The sequence below is a fragment of the Electrona antarctica genome (genome assembly GCF_951216825.1).
Source record: "Electrona antarctica genome assembly, chromosome: 18".
In the NCBI taxonomy this organism is placed as follows: domain Eukaryota; kingdom Metazoa; phylum Chordata; class Actinopteri; order Myctophiformes; family Myctophidae; genus Electrona; species Electrona antarctica.
The window spans coordinates 27734938-27756744 of NC_136799.1; the positions used below are offsets into that span (position 1 = coordinate 27734938).

At 42.1% G+C, this 21807-nt stretch overlaps 1 protein-coding gene across 1 annotated transcript; it reads left to right on the top strand.

Annotated features, from left to right (window-relative positions):
- Positions 1-798: 798 nt before the first annotated feature.
- Positions 799-6526, top strand: fam98b (family with sequence similarity 98 member B). Its single transcript, XM_079527848.1, has 8 exons — positions 799-1037; positions 1269-1417; positions 2467-2592; positions 2706-2881; positions 3039-3119; positions 3208-3324; positions 5029-5196; positions 5895-6526. The coding sequence occupies exons 1-8, from the start codon at positions 1000-1002 to the stop codon at positions 6171-6173; spliced, it is 1134 nt and encodes a 377-aa protein (XP_079383974.1). The 5' UTR covers positions 799-999; the 3' UTR covers positions 6174-6526.
- The last annotated feature ends 15281 nt before the right edge of the window (positions 6527-21807 follow it).

The following is a 21807-nucleotide window of genomic DNA, read 5'->3' on the forward strand; positions in this document are numbered from 1 at the left end:
ATGGCAAAATTAACAGGAAGTTAATAAAAAGAAAAACAGTACTGGGTTAGTGGGTTTGGTGATGTTCTATATTGTCTGAATCAACTTTTTGTCTTTGTTTATGTACTAAAAGAGTGATTTTGAGAGCTGTTTCAGAGTACAATAGGCCTACATGTAAGTCAATGAGGAGCATATTTTGAATGATCAATTCCTAATCACTGGAGCAATTATTTTTGATTTCTTGTCACATCATGGCAAGCTAACTACACAACTTAAACCTCTACCAAAGTGGTCTTCCACTTTAAAGGTGATGTTAGTTATTATATTTTTTACACCCTTACCGTAAGTGATACCCCCATAACAATTATTGCTATGGATTATTTGTTCCTTCTTTTCAATAAAAACAAAATCATCAGGATACCAATTTTATCTGGATAGAGGGTAAACAAGTGGAAAAAAGAAGACATATGGAAGGTTAAACCCTATCTTTGAGAGGGGGTCGTTGGCATCCCAGGGTTCCCACCTAAAAAACATTTTCTGTTCAGAACTGGAGATATTGGGAAACTCCTCGAAATATAGGTGAATATATTACCTATACATCATAATTTATTATCTTTTAATGTATGTTTTGTATTAGTGTAAATATGCAAAGTAATTATGTACTACTTGGAAATGGTGGGATTACGTTTTTTTATATACTTTCCAAAAAAAAACATTCCAAATCTAAATATTGTATTAATTTGATATTGAACATGTTTTAATGCCACTGGGGACTTACTTAACTGTTACGCAGGTAGTGCTTGTTCAGCGGAACTACAGATGACGGTGGTTTCGTCACGACCTGTATTGTCTGCCGGACCTCTAAGCAGACATGTTGGAGGCAGGCAGGCAGCAGCTCTGGTTTACAAAGAATCTCTTAGGAGGATGAATGAGCAGCAATGAAAGCGAATTAAACCGCTAAGTTACACGCGATGTAATGTCTAAATAAGTAGATGAAATACTTGTCTTGCAGCGCACACAATGGAGAGTGATATCTTGGACTCGCTAGAGCAAATTGGGTAAGCATCGACCACAGCTCGCTATTTAGCTTTCCTAGCTGATGTTAGCTTTTTAAGCAGTATCAAGACATCAACTGAACGACTCTTCTCCCCAATTAACGTTTACGTTAACTAAATAGGTCAATGGATTAGAGGCATGGTATTTGGATATGTAACGCTGGCTGTGTATATGTAATAATAGTAATATCCTGGGTATTTTGTTTAATCTGTTCTCCTGAACACTGTGTACAGTTATGATGGCCCCCTGCTGGAGGAAAATGCGCTTGCCAGAGCTGCAGAGGGCGGACTGTCCTCCCCTGAATATGTGAATCTATGCGCATGGCTCGCATCCAGGTTAAACAAGCTGTGTGACCTGGAGGAGAGCATCTCTTCTGGGCCAGGTGAGAGCCACTTGTATATCAATTCACTTCACTTCAAAGTAGCTTTATTGACATTAGCCCTAGAATGTCTGTGATCGTACATAGTACATTTCATGTATTCCCAAATTCACAGCCATAGATCGGTTTCCCCTTTGTGACCTTTCTGTATTTTGAAAGTCAATCCACTCTTCAATAGACACAGCTGTACCACTGTCTGGTCACAGACAAATATAACGTCCCTTGAGTGTTGATGAGATGTTTCAAATATGCAAAAAGTAGCAGTTAATTGCCATTTCAAAGTATTTTGAATCTATTTTTGAATATTTAGCTTCTCTTCTCTCTTCCTCACTTCCCATGTCCTGCCTCCCGCACCACGACTGGCTAGCTGCACGTTGCTGTATCTGGGCTCAGACATTTTAGAAACACTGTTTTAAAGAGGAAACATGTCCACTTCTTATTTTGAAATTATTGAAAGCTAAAGATTGGGCCATAACAGGAGTTATTCAATAGACCCACGACACGACAGCATTAAAAACATCCAGCATGCCATGTATGTGGTTGGCCAGTAACTAGGATGTGCAGCTAGCCAGTCGCGGGACATGGGAAGTTGGGAAGAGAGAATTTCAGATAATCAAACATTTCAAAAATAAATTAAAAATACTTAACGGCACAAGTTCGCACAAGTTTCCACGGTCTCCTACTGCTACTTTATACAGTACAGGTACAGCTGCGTCTATTGGAGAGTGGATTGACTTTCGAGGGACCCTAGGGTACCGCCGTCCAAAATACAGAAAAGGTAACCGAGGGTCCCGTAAGGGCCTAGATCTCTGCACGGTGTGTGTACTCGCCCAATAAATAATTCCTAAGACTTTGAGTCGGATACTGTCCTCTAGTTTCATATCCATTTGAAAACGTTTGTTTAGTCAAATATCTCTACTTTTCCACGAGCAGCACAGGAACGACATTCAGTCGCGGTATGACTGATGGACTGAATTCCTTTGGGAAGCAAAAAAGTGCTTTCCCGCTTTTATTTCTCTCTCTCTCTCTCTCTCTCTCTCTCTCTCTTATAGATGACATGGATGGTCTTAAGGTTGAGATGAGTGGTTTACTGAAAGAATTGCACTGTCCCTATGAAGGGGTTGTATCTGGGATTCTCCAGGGCAGTCTACACAACCGGGACCATGTAAAACTCATCTGTACGTACTAGTTATTGTTCCATACTGATGAAGTCACTGCACCAAGCAAATAGTCATTATTGGTTGGTAAGTTACTCATGCATCATGTCATGTTTTATTTTCTTCTTTCATAGTGTTTCTTTGCTCTGAGCTGCAAGCAGCACAGATAGTCAACAGCAAACGAGTCTCTAATAAACAACAAGGAAAGAGCACAGCACACCAGGACCTCCGGGCAATTTGTGAAACACTCAAGCTCTCAGAGCCAAAAGGAGAAATTGATGAAGGATTATTCTCTGAAGTAGAAAACAAGGTGTGTTTTCAAGTCCTGATATTCTGTTGGGAATAAATGGTATTATTATTATTATTATTATTATTATATTTTTATCAGTGCAGCTAGCACAACATGGTTTATGCCATCTGTAATTAAAGTCACAAATGTCTAAACGTAACCGTGTGTACGATTTTAGATAAAGGCAATTCTTGAAGGTCTATCAAGTGGCCACATTGCAATGCCAGTCCTGAAGGAATCTCTCAGTAGTGAGCAATGGGTAAGTCGGATAAATCTTCTAAAGTTCTTCATATTCATATATATTTGTCTGTACAAAGTATGCATTTGAACTTTCTATGGGTCCACAGGAGAAGCTACAAAGCATCAACACGCTCCTGTGTTCAGAGTACGAATGTCGGCGTAGAATGCTGATCAAGCGATTGGATGTCACTGTGCAGTCCTTTGGCTGGTCGGACAGAGCCAAGGCAGGTTTATCCCTGAAATTACCTGTTGTTTTTTACAGGTGTAAAAAATAGTTCTTTCAACACCAATTAACCACCATTATTGCCACACATGTGTGCCTGTGCACAATCTGGGCTTGATTTATAATGGCTTTCCTATCACTGCATCAATCAATGTATCTCGTATTCTGTTTCTGTTGCACTGCAGACTGTAATCTGACACAGAAAGTGGAAAGCGCTGTAGGTCTGTTGGGTTTTTATAGAGGCATTGTGTGCATTACATTTTTCAATAGTAGCGCAACTTTATTTTGTACTTTTTAACAAATTTAATGTGGAACAAACACGAGACAGACTATTAATAGCATGACCTTCCTGTCTAATATTTAGCTTATCATAATAAGCTTAGTAATAAATTAGAAGTGCAGTTTGTGAACAAAGCCCTTTGCAATATATACAAAATAAAGTAATACTATGTAATATTAGTTGGTAGTAGTAGGGAGGAACGCTGAAATATTTATGCTGCAGGGCCCTAGTGCCGGGGACATTTTGGAAAGTGACAATGTGCTGTCAAACTGTATTTATTGACTGTAAAATACACATACATTTCCAGTATATTTCCGGTGCCTGTGTCACTTTGTTGCAAGTGTCAAATACCCCCCAAATACCTGTAAATAGTGTTTAAAGAAGTTGTCAAGAACACATCACAGAATGATGAAAAAGAATTACCAGTTAAAGATTAAATCAAAATTTACTTGTTTAACCCGATTTGGACCTGGTGTATCTTATGTTTTTTTTTTTTAACCTTTAATGACGGCTGCGCCCTCTGTGTCACATACACCTCTGTGTATCATATCAACATTCTTTATACGAATTTGAACCTTTTCAGAAAACGTTAAAATAAATACTAAATCACTCTGCACTTGGTTACTGGTTAGGGTTAGGGGTTGCTTGTAAATATTGCTGGTTGTGGGTTTTTGGGTTTGTTTGCTAATGCTGTTTAAACCAGTGTGAGCAGCTCTTCTCGTAAAAAATATTCTGTCCCAGGGACCCCTGTACGAGATTTGTGATGTATTTCACATTTTCTTTCCAGATTCTTTAAAAAACGTTGCGCCATGTGACGCGTTGTGAGCTTATACGTCAGCTATTTTCAAATAGCCGATGTAGGTTTAAAGTGCTTGTGTGGCCTATTGTAGTCTCTTCTTTCTCTCTGGCAAGACTGGCAATGATGCTTTATACTGTAGATGACTGAGATGGATGTGGCATGTAAACTGTATAGCTTAGGTCAGAGGTTCCCAAAGTGGGGTCCGGGGACCCCCAGGGGTCCTTGAAGGAGTTTCAGGGGGTTCCCAGCTAAATGATAGTTTGGAACCAAATCGACCCTTATGGGTCTAACTCTGAGAGGGTCAGGGTCCATTTGGTTCCATTTGTACACTCTCGGAGTTAAAATAACATTGATTTAACAATATAAATTGGGGGTCCCAGAGATAGAAATGCCATTCAATTGGGGTCTGTAGCCTAATGCATGTCAAACTGGGGGTCCTTGAAATGAAACAGGTTGAGAATCTAGAGCCGTACAAATCTTCTCTTATGGGTGTCTTTGGAATATCTTTTCAAATGGGGGGTCCGCGGGCAATAAAGTGTCAATTTGGGGGTCCTTGACTTGAACAAGTTTGGGGCTTAGGTCATTAGGTCATTTTATTGTACATGTCTCTTTTCTTTTTTTGTTAGGTGAAGGTGGACAGCATGGCAAGAGCTTACCAACCCAAGAGACATTCTCTGAGGCCACAGCCATCTGTGGGTATGGCAGAGCTACTTGCTGCCAGGCAGGACATCTGTAATGTGGTGAAAACCAGTAGTGGTTCCTCAACGGCGGGAACTGCCTGTGCTGTCAACAAGGTACAAAGCCTATGTGTAAATGCTCCATTATAGTAGCGCAATTTTTTTAAATGTTTCTTTAACCACACCCTGGTGTCCCTGTTTTGAGCATGTCGGGTGAAAAGTCTAAAAATAATCACACCCGTGTGAACTGAGTGGTGTAAGGTCTTATATAGACTGATCAGCTGTGGTCTGACGTAATGTCTGACGTAATGAAATCACACCCGTGTGAACTGGGTGACCATAGCAACCATGCTCATTTTTTTGGTACGGACAGACACGTAAACTAACAAAGCCAGTTGTAGGAGTGGTTTACACCACTCAAAACAAAGCCAGTTGTAGGAGTGGTTTACACCACTCAAAAATAGCCTGCACTGTGAGGTTGTAGATCTGCTATTTCCGCCACGTGGCACGACAAAGTATAAATCTTATACACTTTACACCAGGCTATGTCTCATAGAATGTGTCAGTTGGTCAATTTACACATGGCATGAAAATGTGTCGTCAGTATAAATATTAGAATTATCTTTGTAATATTTACATTTATAATAAATACAGTGGAATGGAATCTTTTGGAATCTGAGAAAGAGATTATCAGACTGTTAAGCTTTGGTAGAATCTTTGGTTGCATAGCTACCTGGCCATGATGTAAGTTTTGCACATGATTACGATTCAACAGTCCAGTCTGAAACCTACTTTCATCTTGGTCTTGCCCACAGATCCTAATGGGCAGAGTACCTGACAGAGGAGGCCGTCCATCCGAGATAGAAGCCCCACGTCCTGAGATGCCACCCTGGCAAAAAAGACAAGATGGTGGAGGTGGCTGGGGAGGACGTGGTGGAAGAGGAGGAGGGGGTGGTGGTGGTGGTTGGAGGGGTGGTGGTGGAGGAGCTGGCAGTGGAGGAGGTGGCAGTGGAGGAGGTGGCAGTTGGAGAGGTGGGGGTGGAGGTGGAGGATCATGGAACCATGGGGGAAAGAGGGGGCGCTATCAGTATTGAAATCATTGGCTTTTTCTTTTGTAAATTATTAGGCCAGACACAGTGTTGCATATGAACTGAACTCCATTTTTAGGTCTCTTCTGTAATACATACGCTGACATTTTTTTAAATTGAATCTCAAAATCGTGAAAGCAAAGAGATGGAGTCAATGTCTGTGAAATATTTCTCCCACTTTTTGATGATTTTGTTGTCCGATAGAAAGCTCATATCTCCATCCATATATCAACTTGTTTTTTCGAAAATGTATGGCCTACTTATAGGAGTGTCGCTAGTAGTGAGAATAGCAGATCTACAAGCTCACAACGTGTTGTAGATTGGCTATTTTCACAATTTAAATAAAAAACATAAGAAAGGAACAGTCTTGGACATTCAATGTTTTGTTGCAGCACAATGGCATTTAATCATATTATCCCATACTATTTTTATAAAACAATATTTCTTAAAAAATAGACTAACTTTTATTAACTTGAAGTGCCCAGTCAGATTTTAGTGCCCAGTCAGAAGGTGAATCTGAGTAAACCACTCAATCTGAGAACTGATTGATTGAACATTTTATTTCACAGTATGCAGAATGGGTACATTAAAAAAAAAAATATATATATATATATATATATATATATATATATATATATATATAAAGAATGGGTACATTTCAAACGAAAGTACAGGTAAATACAAAAACTGTATGTGATGTGTGCTGGTCTCTAAGTGGCCCTATCAAGCTATGCTGCCTCCACTTGGCCGGACATTGACACTGCAAGGGCCTTGCTTGGGGAAAACTTGATGCGATTCTATTGGCTGTTGGTGCGACACCACTGTGTGTAAAATAACAGTGAAGGTCTAGTAAATGGGAGATCCTGGGTTCGACTTCCAGCAGCCCATCCTATTGTTCTTATAATCGGGCATATACTGGTAGGTCAATAGCGAGGCTTCACCCACTGGCTGCTTTTATGGTGAGGCTCTGTTCCACAATGGATAGCACATTGGACTTCTTGTCATGTCGAAAGAGATATTCAAAGGCTCTGGGTTTGAGTCCTACCAGAGTCGCTACATGATATATGTAAGCTTGTGTTAAAATATTTTTTAATAAAACCCCTAAACCATCTTTCAGATTGGGCTGTACCAAACCAGATATGAAAAACAAAGATACATCACATAATGTTGAAGTCTCTGTGGCGCAATAGTCTTACTGGGCTCACTTATTACACACAAAGACCCCCAGGAAAGTGTTCTAAATCTTCTAAACGTCATTAACACACACGTCACACACACATATTGTATATATATATATCATATATGTATTTGGTCGCATACCCCCATGTGAAGAGATGTAGTGCCAGATTTATATTTAAAACTTAAAGACTTGGCCGGTAGTCCAAGCCTGGCAGTGTGCAGTGGCCCTGTGGGTTTGACGCCTTAACTGCATGTCACCCCCCATCTCTCTCACCATTTCCTGTCAGCATACTGTCTTTCCCTCTATAACAAATATAAAATAAAGGTGAAAGCCACAAATAAACGTTTTTTAAAGTATCCAAAATTTGGCAAGATGTTTGTGTAACCTTCATACATTGTCAGAGGTCAGAGCCAGGAATTAAACCTGCAACCTTGTTTCATAGGTAGGCCATTACTCCAGTGAGCCATTGAGCTCACTCATTTAAGGGAGCATGGTGGCACAGTCGGTAGGGCTGTCGCCTCACAGCTAGAAGGTCCTGGGGTCGATTCCCGCTGGGGGTTCTGGGGGCGTGTTCCCTCCTCCGTGTCATCAGTGCACTTCTCTGAGGCGGGGTTGGCTAAAGGGCCCTAAACTACCTCCCCCTGGCCAGCCGGGGCGCCTAATGGAGGGGAAAGGAACTCATTGGAATAACGTGTTCCTTCCATGCGCTACGTCCGGCCGGGGAAATTCCCCCCTGTCAGGTGAAAAGAAGCAGCTTGGACTCCTCATGCATAGAAGGAAGCAAAATCGTGGGATAAAAATGATAAAGAGAGCTCACTCATTTAAGACAAGCAACAGCACAACAAAGATATCTTGAGATGTATTTGGTGCGTATAGTTATTTAAAGAAGAAGGAAAACTATGACTGAACAGCCAACATGGTGGCTCAATGACCCCCTTTCCACCGTTGGTTCCCAATGGGAACCGGTTCAGTTCTTTTTGGTTTTTAGTCCATGAGCCAGAGCTCCAAAATTGGTGGGAAAAACTAGACTTATATTAAATAATGTTAAAATGTTTATATGATCAATACAAGTAAATTAATACATGATACCCTTCCACAGTAGTAGCTTTCATATTTTCGATTATTTTGCATATTTTCCTACATAATGCCTCATTTGCATATTTAAAAATATAACATTTGTAATGGAATAAATCATTGTCTTTGTGTAAGTACTCAATTGGGGAAGTTTCCTGGTGATAACAATTTAATATAGGTATGGTTTTGCCCATTCATAATTCACGTTTTTTAATGTTGGAGCTCTGGCTCATGGACTAAGAACCAAAAAGAACTGAACCGGTTCCCATTGGGAACCAACCGGTGGAAAAGGGGCCAATGTGATAGGACACTGTCTAGATCAGAATGTCATGGGTTCAATTCTTCCTGGATCTTTACTCTGAATCTAGTTTTGAATATTTTTCTCCAGAAACCACACTTAAAAGCTCTAAAGAAACGTTTGTAAATGGAGGTGCCGTAGGCAAGCGGGTAGGACGTGGCTACACTGGCTAGTGGCCACATAGGTACATGACCAAAGCAGGTTCAAGGCCAGCCGGGAACCAAAGCCGAACCGAAGAACCTCCAACTGAAGCCATTACTCCTCGATGTACTTACCCTGGGTGTACTGGGATGCAAACTTAAAAATGTTCATCTTACCGTGGACATGAATCTTTGAAATGCTTCATAGTCATTCAGAATGGGGGTCAATGGCAGATTTTGGCAAGTAAAGATTTGAGTGGGGTTTGAACCCACAACCTCCAGAACAGCCAGTGTGCTAAGTCACTGATCTACTAGCTTCCTGCCACAACACAGTCTGCTGTTCCCTTTGAGTACAACATTGATACAAAAATAAAATACAAAAAATAAAAGAACAGGAGATTTGTCTATTGTTTCTTTTGCTGTTGTTTATCTCTAGACGTTTGAATGTTTATGAACCACAATGGAAACAAGGGTCAGGGGACCTTAGTATAATTGCCTTATTTGAATCTGAATCCAACATATACAAAACATATTTGTGATTTTTGTTCGTTTAATTTTCTAGTTTTTCCTTTTTTTGTTCAGAATTGAAAAATGGGAAAACGCTAAACGAAAAATCACAAAAACTGGTCAAGGGACCTTAGTATAAGTATGTTTGTTCAATTTAATCCAGCAAAAAGAAAATTGCTATTTTTTTCCTTTTTTTGTTCAGAATTGAAAAATGTGAAAACACTAAACGAAAAATCACAAAAATGGTGGTGCCTTAGTATAATTCTGTTTGAGTCCAGCAAACAGAAATTTGCAATTTTTTTCCTTTTTTTTGTTCAGATTTGAAAAATGTGAAAACTCGAAGCCAAAACCCAGCTTTTAAAAGCTGCGTCAAAGTTGAGTTTTCAGGAGAAAAAAAGCACGCAAAAAAAAGCTGTTCATTCCAAGCTTCAAAACGAAAAAGGCTGGTATACATAGAGATAACATTGGAGCACGAAGCAAGAAGCTGCTTCTAGCTTCCTTGGTGTTAACGCGGCTTAAGTCTGATTATGCCTTTGTTTTTTTTGCACTACTGATTGTTACCCGTTTCCTTTCTTGTCAGTTAAAATGATCCTTCATCATCACTTCCATCTTGTCCATCACCTAACCCTAACCCTAACCCTAGTTGTCTGGTACCAGATTGGTTACCATATGGTACCAGAACAAAACAAACAAAAAAGCACTGTGAACTGTCTGGAACCAGTGGCGCAGTGTGTTAGAACGCTGCCACATGATCCGGAGATGGTGAGTTCAAACCCCACTCAAGTCTTTACTTTCAAGACCGATTTCAGAAGAAGAAAAGCAACACAAAAGCAGTGTGAATTATCTTGAACCAGTGGAGCAGTGTGTTAGAACGCTCCCACATGATCGGGAGATGGTGAGTTCAAATCCTACTCAAGTCTTTACTTTCTAGACCGATTTCAGAAGAAGAAAACCAACAAAAAAGCAGTTGAATTGTCTGGAACCAGTGGCGCAGTGTGTTAGGACGCTGCCACATGATCAGGAGATGGTGGGTTCAAACGCCACAAAAGTCTTTACTTTCAAGACCGATTTCAGAAGAAGAAAACCAACGACCTATCAACCAACACATTCAAAGGCATATCAATCCCATTAATCCGTTTTCTTATCAAGTTGAAGGCATCCCGGATTTTGTTGAGGGTGGGTTGGGTGTTTCACGGTTTCTCATCAACTCCATGTTAAATCACCCAATTACCCCCCAACGGACACTAGCCATAACCCTAACCCTAACCCTAACCCTAACCCTAGTTGTCTGGTACCAGATTGGTTACCATATAGTACCAGAACAAAACAAACAAGAAAGCAGTGTGAATAGTCTGGAACCAGTGGCGCAGTGTGTTAGAACGCTGCCACATGATCGGGAGATGGTGAGTTCAAACACCACTCAAGTCTTTACTTTCAAGACCGATTTCAGAAGAAGAAAACCAACAAAAAAGCAGTGTGAATTGTCTGGAACCAGTGGCGCAGTGTGTTAGAACGCTCCCACATGATTGGGAGATGATGAGTTCAAACACCACTCCAGTCTTTACTTTCAAGACCGATTTCAGAAGAAGAAAACCAACAAAAACGCAGTTGAATTTTCTGGAACCAGTGGCGCAGTGTGTTATGACACTGCCACATGATCGGGAGATGGTGAGTTCAAACCCCACTCAAGTCTTTACTTTCAAGACCGATTTCAGATGTAGAAAACCAACAAAAAAGCAGTGTGAATTGTCTGGAACCAGTGGCGCAGTGTGATAGAACCCTCCCACATTATCGGGAGATGGTGAGTTCAAACCCCACTCAAGTCTTTACTTTCAAGACCGATTTCAGAAGAAGAAAACCAACAAAAAAGCATTTGAATTGTCTGGAACCAGTGGCGCAGTGTGTTAGGATGCTGCCAAATGATCGGGAGATGGTGATTTCAAACCCCACCCAAGTCTTTAATTTCAAGACCGATTTCAGAAGAAGAAAACCAACAAAAAAGCAGTTGAATTGTCTGGAACCAGTGGCGCAGTGTGTTAGAACGCTGCCACATGATCGGGAGATGGTGAGTTCAAACCCCACTCAAGTCTTTACTTTCAAGACCGATTTCAGAAGAAGAAAACCAACAAAAAAGCAGTGTGAATTGTCTGGAACCAGTGGCGCAGTGTGTTAGAACGCTCCCACATGATTGGGAGATGATGAGTTCAAAACCCACTCAAGTCTTTACTTTCAAGACCGATTTCAGAAGAAGAAAACCAACAAAAACGCAGTTGAATTTTCTGGAACCAGTGGCGCAGTGTGTTATGACACTGCCACATGATCGGGAGATGGTGAGTTCAAACCCCACTCAAGTGTTTACTTTCAAGACCGAATTTCAGATGAAGAAAACCAACAAAAAAGCAGTGTGAATTGTCTGGAACCAGTGGCGCAGTGTGATAGAACCCTCCCACATGATCGGGAGATGGTGAGTTCAAACCCCACTCAAGTCTTTACTTTCAAGACCGATTTCAGAAGAAGAAAACCAACAAAAAAGCAGTTGAATTGTCTGGAACCAGTGGCGCAGTGTGTTAGGACGATGCCACATGATCGGGAGATGGTGAGTTCAAACCCCACTCAAGTCTTTACTTTCAAGACCGATTTCAGAAGAAGAAAACCAACAAAAAAGCAGTTGAATTGTCTGGAACCAGTGGCGCAGTGTGTTAGGACGATGCCACATGATCGGGAGATGGTGAGTTCAAACCCCATTCAAGTCTTTACTTTCAAGACCGATTTCAGATGAAGAAAACCAACAAAAAAGCAGTGTGAATTGTCTGGAACCAGTGGCGCAGTGTGATAGAACCCTCCCACGTGATCGGGAGATGGTGAGTTCAAACCACACTCAAGTCTTTAATTTCAAGACCGATTTCAGAAGAAGAAAACCAACAAAAAAGCAGCTGAATTGTCTGGAACCAGTGGTGCAGTGTGTTAGGACGCTGCCACATTATCGCGAGATGGTGAGTTCAAACCCCACTCAAGTCTTTACTTTCAAGACCGATTTCAGAAGAAGAAAACCAACAAAAAAGCAGTGTGAATTGTCTGGACCCAGTGGCTCAGTGTGTTAGTACGCTGCCACATGATCAGGAGATGGTGGGTTCAAACCCCACTCAAGTTCAAACAAAAAAATAAAGGTCCAGGGTGCAATCCCACCCCAGTCTTTACTGACACTTTGCTTTCCACACTGGCATCAAGTAGCACAGAAAAGCTGTGTTGTAGTAACCATCAGTTAGCTCAGTGTGATGAGAGGCTGTCCTTGGGATCCACAGGTCCAGTGTTCAAATCCCACATTAGGCATAACTGTGACACTTTGCTTTGCACACTGATTTCCTGAAGGACAACTTTAAAGCAGCCCAGAAATTCACCATGATTGTGTGCCGGTAAGTGGCCCAGCGGATAAGTCAGATGATATCCGTAGTATACCTAGTAGAAGTGTGCCGGTTCAAACCCGACATACTCCTAGTAGGTGGTGATGGTTCAAATCACTGACACCTACAGTAGGAGTGGCCCTGTGGATAAATCAGAATACCTAGTAGAAGTATGCCGGCCGACATACTCCTACTAGGATGGTGCTAGTTCAAATCACCAACACCTACAGTAAGTAGGAGTGTGTGCAGTTAAGTGGCCTGGTGGATAAATCAGATAATATCTGTAGAATACCTAGTGGGATGGTGCTGGTTCAAATCACCAACACCTAGAGTCGGTAGGACTGTGTGCAGTTAATTGGCCCGGTGGTTAAATCAGATAATATCCGTAGAATACCTAGTGGGATGGTGCTGGTTCAAATCACCATCACCTAGAGTAGGTAGGACCGTGTGCCGTTAATTGGCCCGGTGGTTAAATCAGATAATATCCGTAGAATACCTAGTGGGATGGTGCTGGTTCAAATCACCATCACCTAGAGTAGGTAGGGGGTCAGGTAAGAGTATGTAGGGGCAGAGTAGGTTGAGGTGTAGATAGGGGGAGAGTAGGTGAGGGGGGTAAGGTAGGGGGAGATTAGGCGAGGGGGCGGGCAGGCGAGGTGGAGAGTAGGCGAGGGCGGGCCAGGCAGGGGAAGAGTAGGTGAGGGGGTGGCAGGCAGGGGGAGAGTAGGCGAGGGGGGCCAGGCAGGGGGAGAGTAGGAGAGGAGGGAGGCCAGGCAGGGGGAGAGTAGGTGAGGGGGGAGGCCAGGCAGGGGGAGAGGGGGGAGGCCAGGCAGGGGGAGAGTAGGAGAGGGGGAGGCCAGGTAGAGTAGGAGAGGGGGGAGGCCAGGCAGGGGGAGAGTAGGCGAGGGGGAGGCCAGGCAGGGGGAGAGTAGGAGAGGGGGAAGGCCAGGCAGGGGGAGAGGGGGAGAGGGGGAAGGCCAGGCAGGGGGAGAGGGGGAGAGAGGGGGAGGCCAGGCAGGGGGAGAGTAGGAGAGGGGGTAGGCCAGGCAGGGGGAGAGTAGGCAGGGGGAGAGTAGGCGAGGGGCAGGCCAGGCAGGGGGAGAGTAGGCAGGGGGGCTCCTCCTATATTTTTTTTTAAATAATTTTAGAAAAAATAAAAAAATAAAATGTTTAACTTATTTACTAATTATAAAAAAAAAAGTCAGGAAGACCACTGGCTGGCCTCCCTCCTCTCCCCCTGCCTGGCCTCCCCCCTGCCTGGCCTCCCTCCTCTCCTACTCTCCCCCTGCCTGGCCTCCCTCCTCTCCTACTCTCCCCCTGCCTGGCCTCCCCCCTCTCCTACTCTCCCCCTGCCTGGCCTCCCTCATCTCCTACTCTCCCCCTGCCTGGCCTCCCTCATCTCCTACTCTCCCCCTGCCTGGCCTCCCCATCGCCTACTCTCCTCCTGCCTGGCCTCCCCCCTCTCCCCTTGCCTGGCCTCCCTCCTCTCCTACTCTCCCCTGCCTGGCCCCCCTCCTGCCACCCCCTCACCTACTCTTCCCCTGCCTGGCCCCCCCCTCGCCTACTCTCCACCTCGCCTGCCCCCCCCTCGCCTAATCTCCCCCTACCTTACCCCCCTCACCTACTCCTCCCCCTAACTGACCAACCCTCGCCTACTCTCCCCCTATCTACACCTCAACCTACTCTGCCCCTACATACCGGGCCAATTAACGGCACACCGTCCTACCTACTCTAGGTGATGGTGATTTGAACCAGCACCATCCCACTAGGTATTCTACGGATATTATCTGATTTATCCACCGGGCCAATTAATGGCACACGGTCCTACCTACTTTAGGTGATGGTGATTTGAACCAGCACCATCCCACAAGGTATTCTACGGATATTATCTGATTTATCCACCGGGCCAATTAACAGCACACGGTCCTACCTACTAGGTGATGGTGATTTGAACCAGCACCATCCTATGTCGGGTTTGAACCGGCAGACTTCTACTAGGTATTCTATGGATATTATCTGATTTATCCACCAGGCCACTTAACTGCAGACACTCCTACTTACTGTAGGTGTTGGTGATTTGAACTAGCACCATCCTATTAGGAGTATGTCGGCCGGCATACTTCTACTAGGTATTCTACGGATATCATTTGATTTATCCACTGGGCCACTCCTACTCTAGGTGTCAGTGATTTGAACCATCACTGCCTACTAGGAGTATGTCGGGTTTGAACCGGCACACTTCTACTAGGTATACTACGGATATCATCTGACTTATCCGCTGGGCCACTTACCGGCACACAATCATGGTGAATTTCTGGGCTGCTTTAAAGTTGTCCTTCTGGAAATCAGTGTGCAAAGCAAAGTGTCACAATTATGACTAATGTGGGATTTGAACCCTGGACCTGTGGCTCCCAAGGACAGCCTCTCATCACACTGAGCTAACTGATGGTTACTACAACACAGATTTTCGTGCTACTTGATGTCAGTGTGGAAAGCAAAGTGTCACAGTAAATACTGGGGTGGGATTGCACCCTAGAACTTTATTTTTTTGTTTGAACTTGAGTGGGGTTTGAACCCACCATCTCCTGATCATGTGGGAGCGTCCTAACACTAAACACACTGTGCCACTGGGTCCAGACAATTCACACTGCTTTTATGTTGGTTTTCTTCTTCTGAAATCGGTCTTGAAAGTAAAGACTTGAGTGGGGTTTGAACTCACCATCTCCCGATCTTGTGACAGCATCCTAACACACTGTGCCACTGGGTCCAGACAATTCACACTGCTTTTTTGTTGGTTTTCTTCTTCTGAAATCGGTCTTGAAAGTAAAGACTTGAGTGGGGTTTGAACTCACCATCTCGCGATCATGTGGCAGCGTCCTAACACACTGCAACACTGGTTCCAGACAACTCGATTGCTTTTTTGTTGGTTTTCTTCTTCTGAAATCGGTCTTGAAAGTAAAGACTTGAGTGGGGTTTGAACTCACCATCTCTCGATCATGTGGGAGCGTTCTATCACACTGCGCCACTGGTTCCAGACAATTCAGACTGCTTTTTTGTTGGTTTTCTTCTTCTGAAATCGGTCTTGAAAGTAAAGACTTGAGTGGGGTTTGAACTCACCATCTCCCGATCATGTGGCAGCGTCCTAACACACTGCGCCACTGGTTCCAGACAATTCAACTGCTTTTTTGTTGGTTTTCTTCTTCTGAAATCGGTCTTGAAAGTAAAGACTTGCGTGCGGTTAGAACTCACCATCTCCAGGTCATGTGGGAGCGTTCTAACACACTGCGCCACTGGTTCCAGACAATTCACACTGCTTTTTTGTTGGTTTTCTTCTTCTAAAATCGGCCTCTAAAGTAAAGACTTGAGTGGGGTTTGAACTCACCATCTCCCGATCATGTGGCAGCGTTCTAACACACTGCGCCACTGGTTCCAGACAATTCACACTGCTTTCTTGTTTGTTTTGTTCTGGTACCATATGGTAACCAATCTGGTAACAGACAACTAGGGTTAGGGTTAGGGTTAGGGTTAGGGTTAGGGTTAGGGTTAGGGCTAGTGTCCGTTGGGGGGTAATTGTGTGATTTAACATGGAGTTGATGAGAAACCGTGAAACACCCAACAAACCCTCAACAAAATCCGGGATGCCTTCAACTTGATAAGAAAATGGATTAATGGGATTGATATGCCTTTGAATGTGTTGGTTGATAGGTCGTTGGTTTTCTTCTTCTGAAATCGGTCTTGAAAGTAAAGACTTGAGTGGGGTTTGAACTCACCATCTCCCGATCATATGGCAGCGTCCTAACACACTGCGCCACTGGTTCAAGACAATTCAAGTGCTTTTTTGTTGGTTTTCTTCTTCTGAAATCGGTCTTGAAAGTAAAAACTTGAGTGGGGTTTGAACTCACGATCTCCCGATCATGAGGCAGTGTCCTAACACACTGTGCCACTGGTACCAGACAATTCAACTGCTTTTTTGTTGGTTTTCTTCTTCTGAAATCGGTCTTGAAAGTAAAAATTTGAGTGGGGTTTGAACTCACGATCTCCCGATCATGAGGCAGTGTCCTAAAACACTGCTCCACTGGTTCCAGACAATTCAACTGCTTTTTTGTTTTTTTTTCTTCTTCTAAAATCGGTCTTGAAAGTAAGGACTTGAGTGGGATTTGAACTCACCATCTCCCGATCATGTGGCAGCGTTCTAACACACTGCGCCACTGGTTCCAGACAATTCACACTGCTTTCTTGTTTGTTTTGTTCTGGTACCATATGGTAACCAATCTGGTAAGAGACAACTAGGGTTAGGGTTAGGGTTAGGGTTAGGGTTAGGGTTAGGGCTAGTGTCAGTTGGGGGGTAATTGTGTGATTTAACATGGAGTTGATGAGAAACCGTGAAACACCCAATCCACCCTCAACAAAATCCGGGATGCCTTCAACTTGATAAGAAAATGGATTAATGGGATTGATATGCCTTTGAATGTGTTGGTTGATAGGTCGTTGGTTTTCTTCTTCTGAAATCGGTCTTGAAAGTAAAGACTTGAGTGGGGTTTGAACTCACCATCTCCCGATCATGTGGCAGTGTCATAACACACTGCGCCACTGGTTCCAGAAAATTCAACTGCTTTTTTGTTTGTTTTCTTCTTCTGAAATCGGTCTTGAAAGTAAAGACTTGAGTGGGGTTTGTACTCATCATCTCCCAATCATGTGGGAGCGTTCTAACACACTGCGCCACTGGTTCCAGACAAGTCACACTGCTTTTTTGTTGGTTTTATTCTTCTGAAATCGGTCTTGAAAGTAAAGACTTTTGTGGAGTTTGAACCCACCATCTCCTGATCATGTGGCAGCGTCCTAACACACTGCGCCACTGGTTCCAGACAATTCAACTGCTTTTTTGTTGGTTTTCTTCTTCTGAAATCGGTCTTGAAAGTAAAGACTTGAGTGCGGTTTGAACTCACCATCTACAGGTCATGTGGGAGCGTTCTAACACACTGCGCCACTGGTTCCAGACAATTCACACTGCTTTTTGTTGGTTTTGTTCTGGTACCATATGGTAACCAATCTGGTAATAGACACCTAGGGTTAGGGCTAGTGACCGTTGGCGGGTAATTGGGTGATTTAACATGGAGTTGATGAGAAACCGTTTAACACCCAACCCACCCTCAACAAAATCCGGGATGCCTTCAACTTGATAAGAAAACTGATTAATGGGATTGATATGCCTTTAAATGTGTTGGTTGATAGGTCGTTGGTTTTCTTCTTCTGAAATCGGTCTTGATAGTAATGACTTGAGTGGGGTTTGAACTCACCATCTCCCGATCATGTGGCAGCGTCCTAACACACTGCGCCACTGGTTCCAGACAACTCAACTGCTTTTTTGTTGGTTTTCTTCTTCTGAAATCGGTCTTGAAAGTAAAAACTTGAGTGGGGTTTGAACTCACCATCTCCCGATCATGTGGCAGTGTCCTAAGACACTGCCCCACTGGTTCCAGACAATTGAACTGCTTTTTTGTTGGTTTTGTTCTGGTACCATATGGTAACCAATCTGGTACCAGACAACTAGGGTTAGGGTTAGGGTTAGGGTTAGGGTTAGGTGATGGACAAGATGGAAGTGATGATGAATGATAATTTTAACTGACAAGAAAGGAAACGGGTAACAATCAGTAGTGCAAAAAAACCAAAGGTATAATCAAGCAGCTTCTTGCTTCGTGCTCCCATGTTATCTCTATGTATACCAGCTTTTTAGTTTTGAAGCTTGGAATGAACAGCTTTTTTTGCATGCTTTTCTTCTCCTGAAAACTCAACTTTGAGGCAGCTTTTAAAAGCTGGGTTTTGGCTTCGAGTTTTCACATTTTTCAAATCTGAACAAAAAAAAGGAAAAAAATAGCAATTTTCTGTTTGCTGGACTCAAACAGAATTATACTAAGGCACCACCATTTTTGTGATTTTTCGGTTAGTGTTTTCCCATTTTTCAATTCTGAACAAAAAAAGGAAAAAAATAGCAATTTTCTTTTTGCTGGATTAAATTGAACAAACATACTTATACTAAGGTCCCTTGACCAGTTTTTGTTATTTTTCGTTAAGCGTTTTCCCATTTTTCAATTCTGAACAAAAAAAGGAAAAACTAGCCAATTTCTGTTTGCTGGAATCAAATTAAACGAACAAAAATCATAAATATGTTTTTTACATGTTGGATTCAGATTCAAATAAGGCAATTATACTAAGGTCCCCTGACCAACAAGTCTCTGGCTTTTCTGTCATTATCTATTCTGCCTTTTAAGAACAGCATGCACAGTGGATCACTGGGTACAGAGCCTGCCTGGCAATCAGGAGGCTGCAGGTTCAAGTCCTGGCTCTGACATAGTGTCCCAAAATCATGAAAATATGACAAAATATATTATGCCGTCCCAAACCATGGACTATAGTATGTAGTTTTTTCATGATTTTCATCTTTTTTTCAAATCCTCCAAAATCATGAAAAACGACATGCTATAGTATGCCGTCCGAAACCATGACCATAGTATGTTGTTTTTTCATGATTTTCATCTTTTTTTCAAATAGTCCAAAATCACGAAAAACGACAAGCCGTCCGAAAAAAGATTATAACTTTGGCATGCTACTACTACTAGTCCTACATACTTACACCTAAAATCCCCATTCAAACCTATTTAGGTTCATCTTACGGTGGACATGTTTGCCTGAAAAGGAATCTTTGAAATGTTTCATAGTTTTAGAAATATAGTGCTTTAAATTTGAGAAATTTACAATGGCAGATAGTGCCACGTCAAAATCACTTTCACCTAGAAACTCCATTCACACGTTTTATAATTCAGCTTACTGTGGAGACACATGCTGGAACTTTTTACTTTGAAATGTTTTGTAGTTTCTGAGTTTTTTTAACTTAAACGCCCAATGCATTCCCAATGGCAATAGCACAAACTTTGGCATGCTACTAGTCCTACATACTTACACCTAGAAACCCCATTCAAACCTATTTAGGTTCATCTTACGGTGGACATGTTTTCCTGAAAAGGAATCTTTGAAATGTTTCATCGTTTTAGAAATATAGTGCTTTCAAATTTGAGACATTTACAATGGGGCTCAATGGCAGATATTGGCACGTCAAAAAAGCACTTTCACCTAGAAACTCCATTCACACTTTTTATAATTCAGCTTTCTGTGGAGACACATGCTGGAACTTTTTACTTTGAAATGTTTTGTAGTTTCTGAGTTATTTAAGTTAAACGCCCAATGCATTCCCAATGGCAATAGCACAAACTTTGGCATGCTACTAGTCCTACATACTTACACCTAGAAACCCCATTCAAACCTATTTAGGTTCATCTTACGGTGGACATGTTTGCCTGAAAAGGAATCTTTGAAATGTTTCATAGTTTTAGAAATATAGTGCTTTCAAATTTGAGACATTTACAATGGGGCTCAATGGCAGATATTGGCACGTCAAAAAAGCACTTTCACCTAGAAACTCCATTCACACTTTTTATAATTCAGCTTTCTGTGGAGACACATGCTGGAACTTTTTACTTTGAAATGTTTTGTAGTTTCTGAGTTATTTAAGTTAAACGCCCAATGCATTCCCAATGGCAATAGCACAAACTTTGGCATGCTACTAGTCCTACATACTTACACCTAGAAACCCCATTCAAACCTATTTAGGTTCATCTTACGGTGGACATGTTTGCCTGAAAAGGAATCTTTGAAATGTTTCATAGTTTTAGAAATATAGTGCTTTTAAATTTGAGAAATTCAGAATGGGGGTCAATGGCAGATTTTGGGAAGTAATGATTTGAGTGGGGTTTGAACCCACAATCTCCAGATAATGCAGCCAGTGTGCTAATTCACTGATCTACTAGCTTCCTGCCACAACACAGTCTGCTGTTCCCTTTGAGTACAACATTGATACAAAAATAAAATACAAAAAATAAAATAACAGGAGATTTGTCTATTGTTTCTTTTGCTGTTGTTTATCTCTAGACGTTTGAATGTTTATGAACCACAATGGAAACAAGTCTCTGGCTCTTCTGTCATTATCTATTCTGCCTTTTAAGAACAGCGTGCACAGTGGCTCACTGGGTACAGAGCCTGCCTGGGAATCAGGAGGCTGCAGGTTCAAGTCCTGGCTCTGACATAATGTCCCAAAATCATGAAAATATGACAAAATATATTATGCCGTCCCAAACCATGGACTATAGTATGTCGTTTTTTCATGATTTCCATATTTTTTTCAAATCCTCCAAAATCATGAAAATAAAACGACATGCTATAGTATGCCGTCCGAAACCATGACCATAGTATGTTGTTTTTTCATGATTTTCATCTTTTTTTCAAATAGTCCAAAATCACGAAAAACGACATGCTATAGTAAGCCGTCCGAAAAAAAATTATAACTTTGGCATGCTACTAGTCCTACATACTTACACCTAGAATCCCCATTCAAACCTTTTTAGGTTCATCTTACGGTGGACATGTTTGCCTGAAAAGGAATCTTTGAAATGTTTCATCGTTTTAGAAATATAGTGCTTTCAAATTTGAGACATTTACAATGGGGCTCAATGGCAGATATTGGCACGTCAAAAAAGCACTTTCACCTAGAAACTCCATTCACACTTTTCATAATTCAGCTTTCTGTGGAGACACATGCTGGAACTTTTTACTTTGAAATGTTTTGTAGTTTCTGAGTTATTTAAGTTAAACGCCCAATGCATTCCCAATGGCAATAGCACAAACTTTGGCATGCTACTAGTCCTACATACTTACACCTAGAAACCCCATTCAAACCTATTTAGGTTCATCTTACGGTGGACATGTTTGCCTGAAAAGGAATCTTTGAAATGTTTCATCGTTTTAGAAATATAGTGCTTTCAAATTTGAGACATTTACAATGGGGCTCAATTGCAGATATTGGCACGTCAAAAAAGCACTTTCACCTAGAAACTCCATTCACACTTTTTATAATTCAGCTTTCTGTGGAGACACATGCTGGAACTTTTTACTTTGAAATGTTTTGTAGTTTCTGAGTTATTTAAGTTAAACG